The sequence below is a fragment of the Anser brachyrhynchus genome (assembly GCF_964034855.1).
Source record: "Anser brachyrhynchus genome assembly, chromosome: 1".
In the NCBI taxonomy this organism is placed as follows: domain Eukaryota; kingdom Metazoa; phylum Chordata; class Aves; order Anseriformes; family Anatidae; genus Anser; species Anser brachyrhynchus.
Genome location: NC_137694.1, coordinates 177,669,400 through 177,683,781, shown reverse-complemented (window position 1 = coordinate 177,683,781; position 14,382 = coordinate 177,669,400). Strand labels below are relative to the sequence as shown.

General features: G+C 33.7%; 1 protein-coding gene across 5 annotated transcripts; it reads left to right on the top strand.

Moving 5' to 3' along the window:
* Positions 1-796: 796 nt before the first annotated feature.
* LOC308187586 (uncharacterized protein) lies at positions 797-14,119 on the top strand. 5 transcript variants are annotated; one of them, XR_013944797.1, is made up of 3 exons: positions 2,380-4,244; positions 6,043-6,112; positions 13,041-14,119. XR_013944797.1 is itself a non-coding variant. In XM_080575721.1 (2 exons), exon 2 carries the CDS (start codon positions 2,855-2,857, stop codon positions 3,227-3,229), a length of 375 nt encoding a protein of 124 aa, XP_080431847.1. In that variant the 5' UTR covers positions 797-833; positions 2,853-2,854; the 3' UTR covers positions 3,230-10,245. The 5 variants fall into 5 exon arrangements, 2 of the variants coding, with proteins under 2 accessions (XP_080431847.1, XP_080431846.1); XM_080575721.1 differs by lacking the exon at positions 13,041-14,119 and adding an exon at positions 797-833 and having other exon boundaries at positions 2,853-10,245; XR_013944798.1 differs by lacking the exon at positions 13,041-14,119 and having other exon boundaries at positions 2,380-3,672; positions 6,043-10,245.
* The last annotated feature ends 263 nt before the right edge of the window (positions 14,120-14,382 follow it).

The window sequence follows — 14,382 nt, the reverse complement described above, 5'->3', positions numbered from 1 at the left end:
AATTGTGTAGTAAAATGTAGGTGTCTAACACAGGTATCTGTATGAAATTTAGGCATTTAGTGCTCTAAGCATTAATCAGCAATATCTGGAGATATATTTAGCCAACCAGCTTTATACTTGTGGGGAGATGTAAAAAACTTTAGACTTCATTAGCTATATTGACTAGGTCTATTAAGTGGAATTCAGTTTCCCAAACATAGACATTTTGGCTGTCATCTTATTTTACTTCAATCTTCTACATTTTGTTGTATAAATTGTGTTGTTTTTTTGTTTGTTTGATTTTCAGAAAACAAAATTTTGAAAGAGTATCAGTAACCAAAAACATGATTTAACATTTCTTTTGTTTGTTTTCCTTCTGAATCTGCCAAACCTTGCTAGTGAGAGCCCTGAGCACTGTCACTCAACATTAATAACAGGAACACTTTACATTCTGCTCCCTAATATTATTCTGAGAGGACTGTTTTATGTACATGTCCTGGTTCCAGTTAGGACAGAGTTAATTTTCCTCATAGTAGCTGGTAGGGTGCTATGTTTTGGATTAGGATGAGAAGAGCGCTGATAACATGCTGATGTTTTAATTGTTGCAGAGCAGTGCTTACACCAGGCCAAGGACTTTTCGGCTTCTCGCTCTGTCCTGCCAGCGAGCAGGCTAGGGGTGCAGCAGGAGCTGGGAGGGGACAGACCCAGGACAGCTGACCCAAACTGGCCAAAGGGGTATTCCATACCATCTGACGTCATGCTAAACAATATATAGGGGTGGCTGGCCGGGGTGGGGGGGGCGGCTGCTCGGGGATAGGCTGGGCATCGGTCAGCGGGTGGTGAGCAATTGCATTGTGCGTCACTTGTTTCATACCCATCATCATTATTAATACTATTATTATTATTATTATTATTATTATTATTATCCTGTCTTAATAAACTGTCTTTATCTCAACTCACAGGCTTCACTTTCCCATTTCTCTCCCCCATCCCAGAGAGGGAGGGGGGAGGGTGAGCGAACGGCTGTGTGGTGTTTAGCTGCCAGCCGGGTTAAACCACAACAGTACATTAAAAAAAGTTTCCAGTTACTATATCTTATGATTATGAGTCATTAATTTTACATTTCTGAAAGTTAAAAGCATTGGTCTTCATATATTCATATATTAGTTTTCTAATGTATGGTCTTATATTCATATATGCAAATATTTGTAAAGGTTCTTGTTGGAATTCTTCCTGAGGATGTGAATTAGAGGATTTCAGGTTGCATATTGGGGTGAGTAAAGACAAATGTTGTATTGAAGAATGGGATGGAGAAACCTAAGCCATGTATCAAGATGTGTTACCATCTAGATACTATAATTAATGTTTTATTATACTGAGATAAGCATGAATAAATGATAAGCTTTGCTTAACATACTGAGCTGAGAGAAGGGTCAGGAATTTGAAGGAAGGTATCAGGACTCTTAATGGAGGAGGAGGAGGAGGGGAACTGATGAATAATCAAATTAACGTCTGAGAAGTGGTAATATATGTGGTGAATAATTTCATAATTCTTCTGCTGTGGTTAGATATTAGGGCTGTATTCCAGGCCCAGTAAAACTACTTGCAACAACAGTGCAAAAATATATTAATATTATAGGGATAATGTAAAAACATACCATTCAATGGCCATTTCAAGGTCAGAAAATGGGAAAAGGAGGGGAAAAAATGGGAAAAGGCTATTTATTTATTTATTTATTTGCTGCCTACTTCTTCTCTCTATTGCACAGGTAGACTTTTACAGATTACTCTAAGCAAACTATTTCAGATTGTTTTATAAATGACAGGGCAATGGATGGTATCAAAATAGATCACTGCATCATGAAATGATACCCCAGCAAAATGACAGGAAGTTATGCGTTAATTACAGTTCTGTTGGGATGGGTAGCTCAACCAATTAAAATATGACCTCAGTTTTTGCAAATATTTTATATTCAGAATAAGAAGAGTACCAAAAAAATCCTCAAAAAGTATGTCTCATCTAAACAGTATGAAGCTTTGAGGTAAGGCAAATATTCTGTTCCATTGCACAAAGGAAGGGGAAAGATTTCCATTCCAAGAACAACCTATCTATTCGTATTTCTCAAATACAAAGTTTGGCTAACAAAACTTTCAGGAGCAATCATACTATAAAACAAAGCAACAGTACATCTTTATCTTCAGGGACATCAGCCATAGACACAGATGTTCACTTTGCATCCATTCAAGTAACTTTTTTTTTTGTGACTGAATTTACATGCTGACAACTGTTAATCCAAACAAATCATTAGTGTCAAGCACGCAATTTGAAATGACTTTTTTCACTTTCTCATACTTCTTGTACAATATTCTACGTGTGCAGTATATTGCTGTTTTATCTGCCACGTGTTGATAAAGATTTTAGACCTTATGCAATTTTAAGCCCCTTGTAATCTAGTTTCTTCAAAAAATCACTGCTTTGTTTTCTCTTAGTTATAAATGAAACAGTTTTATGTTTTCAGAGAGCAAAAAATATCTCAGGATATTTCAGACAATCACATAGGATTACTTTTTTTACCCACAGTGATTATGTGAAATCAATTCCTAAAGTCTAGATAATCGCACACTTGTTTTGTGACTATTTTCACAGCATATGGTTCTAAAGCTTTAGTTAAAGCTGTTCTGATGACTTGCCTGCTAGCACATGGCACTACTGAGAGGAAAGATTTAGGTTAGTACCTTAGGCTTACTAACACAATCAAAAAGCTAGACTTGAGTGATGGCAGGATTGTACCACCAGTGTGACTTGAGAGGTTTTTTGGGTGTGTGTTTTATTTACTTTTTTTTGTTTGTTTTTTTGTTTTTTTTTTTTTTAGAAATGAAGAAGAAGAAGAAGCAGAAGAAGAAGAAGAAGAAGAAGAAAGAAAAAGAAAGAACAAGGAGGAAGAGGAAGAACAAGGAGGAAGAACAAGGAGGAAGAACAAGGAGGAAGAACAAGGAGGAAGAGGAAGAGGAAGAGGAAGAGGAAGAGGAAGAGGAAGAGGAAGAGGAAGAGGAAGAGGAAGAGGAAGAGGAAGAGGAAGAGGAAGAGGAAGAGGAAGAGGAAGAGGAAGAGGAAGAGGAAGAGGAAGAGGAAGAGGAAGAGGAAGAGGAAGAGGAAGAGGAAGAGGAAGAGGAAGAGGAAGAGGAAGAAAAGGAGGCAAAATTGCAGGAAAAGTTTTCTCTCAAAATAAAGGGCTCAAGAGTTCAATAGTCCCAGAGGTCCTATACGTAAATATATATATATATATGTCCTATATATATATATTTTTCCAATTAATTTGGAATGTCACTTGTGTACAGGAAAACACAAGCCTTATTTCGAGAATTTTAGCAAAATAGTTTAACTTTTCCACCCTGTCTTTCCAGGCTGAGAGCCAGACAAAAGTGGAATGCTTCTGAACATAGAAAAGAATGAGAAAAGGAAAGGATGGAAGACAAAGACAGAAGATGGAGGGGGGACAGGAAGGAGTGCCAATGACCTGTGATACTTTCCTCATTATTGCCACAGAAGTTTAAAAAAAAAAAAAAAGTATCCTTCCTACCACTTGACAGATAGAAGACATAAAATATGTGAAAGAAAACACTCTAATTTTCAGATGTTTTTGGAGTGGTGTTAAAAACAAAGCATTGTTTTGGAAACCTAAGGGATTACAGGTACTTCTTGTTGCTTTTAACATTTCACGTGTTGGCCAGTTTCCATGCAGTGAATCTGCCTGGAAAAAAAAAAGTAATGTAGTGAATATACAATGAATTGACTGTTGCAATCTTTGAGTGAAATAAGCTTGGTTAATGAAAATCTATAGTGTAAAGATTCATCTGTAAGATTTCAACCCAAATCTTATTTCTATTGGAAGAGATGGATGATAAAATGGATTTGCACATGATCTGCTTTTCTTCATAAGAAAAACCTGTGTGCCAAGTCTTTTGAATTTGATCCTGTATTGCTCAATGGATCATGCCGAATCCAGCCTTGACAAGGAATTCATGATAGTTTCACATAGTGCTTAGAAACTTTTTCCTAGCAATGAAACTGGAAATCACATAAATCAAATGACATCTGAAGTATCTGATTTTATATTTTCCTCTAGTCTATCTGTAGGATTCTACCACCAGGAATTTATTTATGTCATTCTAAAGGATGTCTCACTGAACCCTCTGTAACCCATTGCCAACTGAAAAGATCTCCAAACAGAGTAAAGCCAATGACTGTTTTGAACACAATACAGGTATTTCTGGCTGTTCAGCAATTACTGCAATTACAGACATTTAGAATCAAGTCCAATAAAATGCATTCATTTATAGGAAGTGGATCATCCTTAAAGAGAGCAAATGTAAAATATTCTTCCCAAAAGTCTGCAGAAAATAACAGTTATCCTGTGTCCCAAAGTCAGTGCTGAAATATCTCTCATGGTATCAGCTGTTTTGGTCTGTATTTATACAGCCTACCACAGAAATCTGATAATTTATAAGTAGGAGTATGAGATGCTACCCTCATATAAGTTTAAAAATAGCTACCATGACAGAGACATACACATACTTCTTTTATCTCTTCTCCCATTTCAAGGAGTGTTTTTGTTTGCTTGTTTGTTTATTTGTTTTTGAACCAGCAATACAAGCAACATGCTTCCTGCTCGACAGGTTGGTATTTAGTATGTATGTAGTAAAGCTGATTGGAATGAAAAGATGCTTTTGGAGGTTATACCTAAGGGGCACCTGGAGCTGTAAAACACGATCTGTATACATAGATGAGATCAAACGTACAAAATGCAACAAAACATCCCAAATCCAACTGGTCTTCCATGATACCCAGGCATAATTCCACTTATGCATAATTCCACTTTCGTCCAGAAGCCTCGTAACAGCTGTGTCAGTGTGGAACTGACCCTTGTCATGGGCACAGCTCTGTGCTAAGGCCTACCTGTGGCGAGCTCAGATCTGTGTTCCCTCTATGTGTACTTGGGCTCCTGAAGAAGCAAATATCACAGATAACTTTACATTCTTATGGTTTTTTTTTGTTTGTTTGTTTTTCCCCTTCTATTTATAATGTAGATAATACAATATGATACAACATAGGAAGAGAAAATAAAATAAATTGAAACAAAAAATAGAATTATATTAACACTAAAGCATGATTTTCAGGAATTTATCTATTCCTTAAAAAACAATGCTTGATGTTCTGCACTTTTAATAATGTAATTGTCACTGGAAACATTAAATGTTTCTGAAAATATGACTAGAGAAGTTTTAAATCTTTCTTGCCTTTCTCTTGCATTCCAAATATACTTTATATCCATTTGGGAGTATAACAGAGCTTAAATATATTATGAAAACAATAGCTTACTTTCATCTGTAATTGAATTAGAAAAGTTTCTTGAAAATCTGACAAATCCACTGGCCTATTAGAACTTCTAAGGTAATTGATTCTGGAGAATTATTTTGTTTTCCTGTTTTATTTATTTATTCCAATTTTCCAGATGGATTTCTTTGTACTTTTTTTTGTTTGTTTGTTTAGTTTGTTTGTTTTCATGCTTTTTTAGTTGTCAAAATACTGCATCTACATCATGCTAATTGAATATTTCTACTTAATTTCAAAGATGTTTTGAGATTTTTGAGGGGCTTTGGTTATATGTTTATATCTCTACTTTTAAGAAATATTTTCCTGTTTAAGGACAGCTCAATCAGTGAAAAAAACTACCCGTGACTCTCAGTGACCTGTTTAAGGACTATCCAGTTTTGATGATACTATGTGGCACTTGAAATCCTGAAATAGTCATCTTCCCTTATCACATGAGTTTTTCCCTTAGATGTCATTACCTAAAACTGCTTGAACAGTATGATCGCCAACATGGAAAGGATTCAGTATGATCTCCAACATGGAAAGGATTATGTGGGAAAGATAACTGGGAAGTTCTGTGAAATAGTACATATTCCCCCAGTCAGCACATTTTTCAATGTGAGGTAGCTCCAGATGTTTTAAGAATCTCGTGGTATTAGGTTTTTTTTTTGTTTGTTTGTTTTTTTTAGATGTGGGAAGAGATGCTGCCTGAGAATCGTGGTAATACAATACACCTATGGAAGACCTTACTCTTTAGAGGTAAGAAAATAATGTTGACTCTTCTGTAGCAGTTAAATCTTACGCATTCTTGTCCTGTTGTTTTTATTTCTGATTTTCATCAAGAATATCAGAGCTTATAATGAAGCTAATTTGAATAAAGTTCTAAAGCAGGAATTCGTAAAAGGTTATTTTCATAAAATCCAGATAAGGCATTTATCATTCCTATACTAATTATGTCAATTCCCTGATATGAAAGCTGATATTTTCAGAGGGATATAGCAGTGATAGTTAACAGTGAAAGCAAGAACGTCTATGGGGAGCACGCCATTTGGAAGAAGTGTCTCCATAAGTTCACACGAGAAAAGTAGGAGGAAAAAACACTTTTTTTTTTTTTTTTGTTAGTTGTTTAAAGCTCACAATCCTTCCTTCTGAACTAGTCTGGGGGAGAAAAAAGTACAAGTGTAACAGGGATATGAATGAAGACAAACAAGACTTTGAGTAAATACTGTTTTTTTGTTTTGATTTTTTTTGTATATGTTTTGTGTATGTGTTAACCAACACATAACCAATATATATGTAGCCTTGATCTTGTTTCTTATACTGACACCCATTATTTAGGCTAGTCAGAGTCACAATTAATTGATTATAATATATATTTAAGAAAAATCACTTCTCTTTTTAAGCTTCAGATAATGAGAACCAGAGCATCGAAAGGCACATATTAACTTCGTATATGGCTTGGGTATTTTAAACTAACTATTGGATTTTACATATTTAGTTGTTTTATATCAATAACATCCTGAATTCATCCATTTATGTTTACATTAATTCTTTATTTCCAAGTGTGTGTGCAGGAGGAACAGAATTAGTATTTGTTTCATTGATGAAGTTATTTTGCCAATCTTTGTCCTAATTATTTTTTTAATCGTTTTTTTGTGTACTTCCTCCGAATCCAAGAACTATGAAAGTCTATTTTCTGAAAATAAACTCTTCAGACACTATTTTGCATTTTTGTTTTAATTGTTCCAATTCTGCTTTTGGGCAGAAATTTGTAGTAATTTGGCTTCCTGTATACAGGCACATGACTCTCTAAATACTTGGCTGGGAGCTGGCATTTCACCATTCTAAAGAATTGTGACATTATGGTGTGTTACACCATGTAATGACCTTATGGTCAGACATGATTAATTGTTCACTCCCTGTCAAAAAAGTAAAGGTTTTAAATTTGCACTGAACTGAAGCCAGCCATTTGTTCCGTACATGCATATTGTACTGCCACTACTCAGAAAATGCATTGTTAAAAGAACTTCATGCATTTGGCCAGTCCTGAGTTTTAATAGCAACTTTGTAATTCAAGCATTACAATCTCACATACAGTTCAAAGCAACTTTACCTTCTGTCATAAGTCTATAGAATCTTTGTTTCCAGCCACTGATTCTGTTATCTTGTTCTATTAAAAAGCATTATAAACACCCAATGTTTGTTATAAATTTGACATGCTATTTTTCCAAAAAGTAATTAAAAAAATAAATAAAAATAGATTATTTCTATTTAAGTGCATATTTCTTAAAATTCCTTTTATCAGATTGTGGAAAAGCAAAATGATTTAAATGCATGACCTTCACACAAAACAGCTTATTCCACAGTGAACTAAGATTTCAACCTTGGGGTAGAAAAAAAAGATATTAAACATGAAGTGCTTGATCCAAACCCACTAAAGGCAACAGGAGTTTTCAGATGGCTTTGGATCAAGCTCACAGTTTTGTTCTCAAAGGATACTCAGATGATATTTCCACATTACTGGTAGTAGAACAAGCTTAGCCATGACATGTAGGACTTCAGTAAATCCATCAAACCATCCATGTTTCCTCCATTAGTCCTCACTATCTTTGTAGTGTTGACCACACAAAGTCACTGTGTGTGTAAGTTTATCTAAGCCTACGACTATTAATATCTTAATGCATATCTGTGGCTAAATATTACTGTTGTGCAAAGGGCATAAGAGACAATATGTAGTCTAAACAATGAATTAATTTAGATTTTTTTTTTCTTTACCAAAGGGAAGTCTTTACCATCTTTCTGTATCCCTCCTAGCATACAGATTCATACTGCGGTTTCTTGGTTCCTGTCTTTCACAAGACTGGTTATTAGCATTGATTTCAAACCAATGATCTGTGAGAGAATTGTAATGCTTTTGAAAATATGCGAAAATATGCAAAAGTTCATAAGAACAGCCACATGATGAAGGAAAAATGAAAAATTAAATAATTTATTTTAATAATGTAAAGATAGAAAATTACAGGGGAAGTCTGGTTATTCCATAATTAAAAGAGTTTTTATTTTTATTTTAAGCAATTTTTGGTTGTCATCAAAATCCCTCAACAAAAAAGATGAATTGGAGGTCTCCAAAAAGAAGAGTTTCCTTACCCCATTAAATTTGAATGATTGAACTATTTTTCCTTTAAGTGTTAAATATTACTAGAACTATTTTGCCTTTCTTTTTTTTTTTCCCTCCACATTATCTGGAAAAAAATATCTAAAAGAAAGTCTGTTTATTTTAGAAAACATCTATTGTGTTTTGTTTATTCACTTCTATTTACAATTTTATTCCACAGAGGTCTTCTGTTTATGTTTGTTTGTTTGTCTTGTTTTGTTTTTTATAATTATTTTAAAAAAAGAGAGAATGTCTAGGTTTCTATGAGTCAAGAATCATCACACCATGGTGTTTTATTAATTCAACACGTGTTATGATACATACGTTGATTTACCTTTGGTCTTTATAACTTCAGAGAGAGTGGGATATCAGTTCAGATTTTTAACGTTTCTCTGCTACTTATTGTAACATTGACCAAACACCCTTTTCTTTTGAGCAATGCAGGTTGTAATGCTTTATAGGTGCTGGGGATCACCCTCACTAAAGGCAAGGCACAGCATTCTTCTTGTCCCTGTGCATGCTTCTGTCTTGCATGTGACTGTTTGGTTTTGTGCTTTCATGTGCACTGTCTGTGCTTAGCACTGGAGGGAAGAAAAGCTCACAAAGATTTTACTGAGGGTTATAAAATTCTGGTGGGAATGGATCTTAACACCCCCAAGGCTAGAGCTGCCCTTGCTTTAGAGTAAGAAATATAAATATCTTCTGGCAGAGATAAAATCTGCCTGTAACCTTGGCCCTCAAACAGTAGTTCTGTGAGGTATTTGGAAACATGTAAGGTGGCGTGCATCCTCCTCTCTTCTGATCAGTGGAAACTTTCCTATCAGCTCTTAAAACACAAAACCATGGATGCCTGGTGTTATTTATAAAGCCATACTAATTAATGTTTAGACAATAACAAGTCTTTGAGGATTTTTGTTTCCTCTTAGTATTTATTTCATGATTTATTTTTCTCCCCAGGGTACTGAGGATCAGTTTTCTTGGTAGCAAACTTTAGGGTTGTTTTATTTGTCATTAAAAACAAACAAACAAACAAACAAAAAGTGCCATACCTGGCTTTTTTCCAGACTCTTTTTTTAATCCTCTGATACTATACTCAATGTCCATGACTTTTCAGAATAATTATTAACAGTGGCTCAGTGAGCTAATTAGCTAATTCCCTATGGGAAGTCTGAGTAAGGCCAAAAAATTCAAATGTTGGTTACCTAGAAACAAGAAAAAGGAATTAAAAGAACTTTTATAATTCTGTATGAGTTTTTTTTTTTTTTACTTTTTTTTTCCCCTCGATAGAATTTGTGTGCTTTAGGAAAAAAAAAATAATAAAGAAATTGTTCTTACTTTTTAATTATGATCTTTTTTTTTTGCATATGTCTACTTTATACTCCATACAGAGATCATTCTGACAAGGTTAAACATACATTTTCTTGATGAAAATAATTTTCTTTTCATGATTACACTTGCTGACTCCTCATTACTTAAACTGCTAGGAAGGGATCTCAAGGGAGTGGCTTAGTCTATTCCCTGAAGGTCAAGAGCTTCACAAGTGGATGTAAGTAATTGAGTTATAGGGCAAAGATGAGTAAAGCTTTTAGGAAGTTAAGAAGAGAAATCCTCTTGATAAAGAAATAAATGTAATTTACAGAGTGTTATTTTAGTACATAAATTGTCTAATTATATTGTATCTCACAGGCAAATTTCCTATTAATTACTAAAAATGAGGGACCAATTCTGAGCCAGTTGGAGGAATTAGTAGTTCAATAAGACTCAGTTTGCCCTGAAAATGAATTTGCATCCTTTACAATCTTTCATAATAATAATCCCTAGTCACATTACTACAGGCAAGTAGTTAGGATGGCAGAGTGCTCTAGCTTTCTATGGACAGTACTTGCAGAATTCTGCACAGTAAATTTTGTGAACAAATGTAGAAATTGACCGCCTTTACATCTACATTTCAGCTAGTCTACATTTAGGTCCCCACTCATCCCACTGTAAAGAACTTGTATAAAATAAGTTAGATGAATCCTGCCCTACAGTTTGCTCAGACTATAAAGGCTATTCTAAACAACTAGTCTCATGTGATCATATCTGGGGTGGGAGGGGTGTTGGTGGCGATGGGATGGGATGGGACAGGATGTCAGGATGTATACCTGAGGCATCTCTGATGGGACTGTGGGTGACAAAATTATTCTGATAACATTAAGTTAAATGTAAATACCCCCCTCCTTGGACTGAGAGTTCTTACATTGCTTCCTGGAACATTTACATCATAACATTTATTTATTTATTTATTTTATTTATAATTTATTGAGTCATCTGAGCCAAAGGACTCCTTTGTCCTTACGGTCTCTAGTTCTACCCAATATGTAATCATGATGTTTGATATGGGGAGAAGGTTCATGCTTTTTCTCCTACCTCACAATATAGCCACCTGAGCAGCATAGCACATAGTAAGGATAGCTTGAAAGGACATAACATACTAAGGAAAGAACTTAGGTAGAAATTAACCCAAACATCAGCATAATAAATAAAAAATAAAAAGTAAAAAAAAAGGCATCTCCTTTGGGAATTCATCCCTAAGCCTGATTATCCTATCCTTGTCATTGCCTAATATGTCGGTTACTACAGAACCAAAGAGCCTACCCAGGACTAGATAGGCTTCTCTAGAAGCTAACCCTTTGACACCAATGCCTGAGTTATTGCTTTCAGATTTTTCTAATTCAAGTGTGTAAAACACCTCTGATACCATCAACATCTTATTACTGTAAATTACTGTTAAGGAGCCCTCATCTTGTAAGGGGTTTCCACAGAGAAAAATAACAAAAAACAGAAGATAAAACACTTTTTTTTTTTTCTTGCTACTTATACTGCTCACACCAAACATTTAAAACATATTTATTCTTTGTGAATACATATAGACAGGAATTTTTTCCACTGGAGACAGTCAAGGTATGCTTGTGCAGTTAAAGGAACTTTTGCTAGCAATAAAAGTTGTATGTGAGTTACTGTTTCAGGTTTTGACCCTTATGAATATTTTTGCGTGTTCTGCAATAAATGTGTTGCTTTCCTATTAAATAGAATTGAAAAAAAAAAAAAAAGAGAGAGAGAGAAAGAAAAGCACAAATACATATTTTTAAAAACATTTCCCTTTTAACATGTTAGTTTAGTAAATTGGCTGCAGCACAAATAAATCTATTTTGCTTTCTTTAAAATATTAAAATATTAAATATGGAATTTCAAAATCCATTGTGACAAATGAGATATGTAAGGATTCCACTTCTGGAAGAGTTCTATATCATCAGAACATACTTTGGTAGAGAGAATCATTGTTTATTAATTTGAAAAACTGGTCATAAAAATGTTCCTAATTTTAGTATTAGATATTCAGACATTATTCTGTGAAGTTCAAAAAGTAAAAGGTGTAGAAATATCTAGGCAACTGAAAAATGACTTGTTTTCTGCCTTAAGTGACAGCAATGAGGACACAATTATACTGCCAGTAAGAACTCACATATATATTGTTGTTGTTGTTATTTATTATTATTATTAGGTATTCTTTTATTCACACATACAGCCCTATAGTTCCCTATTGATGGCACTACTGCATTCAGTGTGTAATGTTACACAATAAAGCAAGTACTTTCCATAAACAGGCAGATAAATAAGCCCTTTCGTATTCTATTTTATTCATGGTTCTTTACCCATGAAAGAAATTTTTGTTCCATCTTTGTTGTGAGAGTTATTTCCTAAGGAACAAGAAAAGGTGCAGTTTTACTCACAGAAGTCAGTTGAACCACCCAAAAGATAGTTATTCAGTTTCTTAAATGGTCACTATTTTCTTGTAAGTGGGATAGTGGCAGGATATTAATAAATAATTTCAGGTTAAAGAGATGAAAAGGAGAGATGGAAAAAGGAGAGAGGCAAAGAAGAGATGAAATTATTGGGATGGGGTAGAGAAAGAAATGATAAACCGTATAAATTCACTCTACAATTTTTCACCATGACACAGAGAGGAAGCAAAGGATGGGAATATAGGTGATAAGGAGATTAAGGAATTTATTTTTTAATAAATTCTTGCTAATTCTTACTCTTCCACCATGAGTAGAAGAGGTAGAAAACTGTTGGTCACTTAGCTTGACTTGAATGTATATACAATTCATTATAATTTTTTCAGAGATTCAGAAATGTGGGACCAGAAGGGATCATCAGATCATCTTGTCTGCTTTGTGTTACAACTCCACAGATTTTTTATCCTGATAAGATTTCTAATTTATGCTTGAATAATACATACAGCAATGTTTCTCTTATGCTTTTTCCTGAAGCTACTGAGAAAATGCTAGTCTCTTTAAAGTATTTTATGAACTGAATCAGAAAACCCATGTATTTCCAAAATCATAAGAAAGAATGATTCTTAACATCATTCTTGAGTAACTATGGTTAAATCAAGATGAAGATGATTTTGATATAATTATTTATGTGTGTAGCACTTAGACAATTATTTCTTTGCTTAGTGATATGTTGTTTGGTCTCACATTGCAGTGGGCCAGTGCAGCAGACCTGTTTAACAGAAGATACATTTACCTTTCACTTATCACAAGTAGCACTTGCAAGTAATCATTCCTATGGAGATGTATAAGAACATAACATTTTCAGTGAATCTTGATGTACTATGTAGGAAGTTCAGTATTTTACAGGTAAAAGATTGAATACTTTATTGGAAAAATATTCTAAAGAATGGTGAAGCCATCAAACCTCACCATGGAGTGGAACACAAGTGTGTCACAATCAACTTGGAATGTCTGATCGGATGCTACAGGAGCTGAGATTCCAGCATCAGAAATGATGTAAGACATCTAATACTTTTCTACCACTTCTGTTCTTAATAGAGTAAATCAAAAAAAAGACTTTGGGTGTCTGTACCTTTCTTACTGGGAAGAAAGAATTGGCAGCACCTTGGAGCAAAAAAGACCTTCAAGACAAACACTGTCCTTTAAAATTTACCCCAAAAGATATTAAAAACAAACTATGCTTTAATAAACAAATTATGTTTAAAAACAAAGAAAAAAAAACACAAAATAATTATGGAAAGAATTATCCCTCTAACAAAAACTACTTCTCAATTTTTCTACATTTTCTTCTCTATCACTTCTTTGCTCGTCTTCCACAGTTCATCCTCCTCTGTTCTTGTCTTACGAGTTAGTTCATTATTTCTTTCTCAGATATATAATTCTGGTTTGTTCTATGAAAAACTTTCTCTTATTCTATTTTTGTCAGACTTTTTTTCTCCTATTTTTTTCAAACCTTTATTGATGCTCTTTTCTTCTCAAAGAAGCATCATGAATTATCATAACACCGATAATTTTAGAGAAATTAAAAGTAATAATGCTTTCAAAATGGGAAATCATTATATATAATTAAAAAAATAAAACAAATGACAAAAAGGATTGTTTTTATACCAAATTTACCAAATAAACCTTCTATTTTACAAATCTTTTTTTTTTTTTTCTACAATGTACCATTTACTTATTTGACTACAGTTAATTGGAAATGAGATGGAATGTGTTTATCCATGTATATTTTAAAATTATCCTTTATTCTTAAATTACAAAAGCAGTAATCTATATTTATATGGGAACTCAGCAAACAGACAAAAAAAGTTTTCAGTCAAATTAAATTATTTCTTTGAATGATCCACAAATATTTTACATAGCAAAATTGTAAATAGCTAATTCATACTTCAAAGCAAGCAGTTTCAAGCTGGATAAAAATAACAAACAAACAAACAAACCTCTCCTATTTATTTATTTATACATTTTTAAGGATCTCCTGCTTTTCTTTTAAGAGTACCACAGTAATTATTATTTTTATTATTATTTTATGT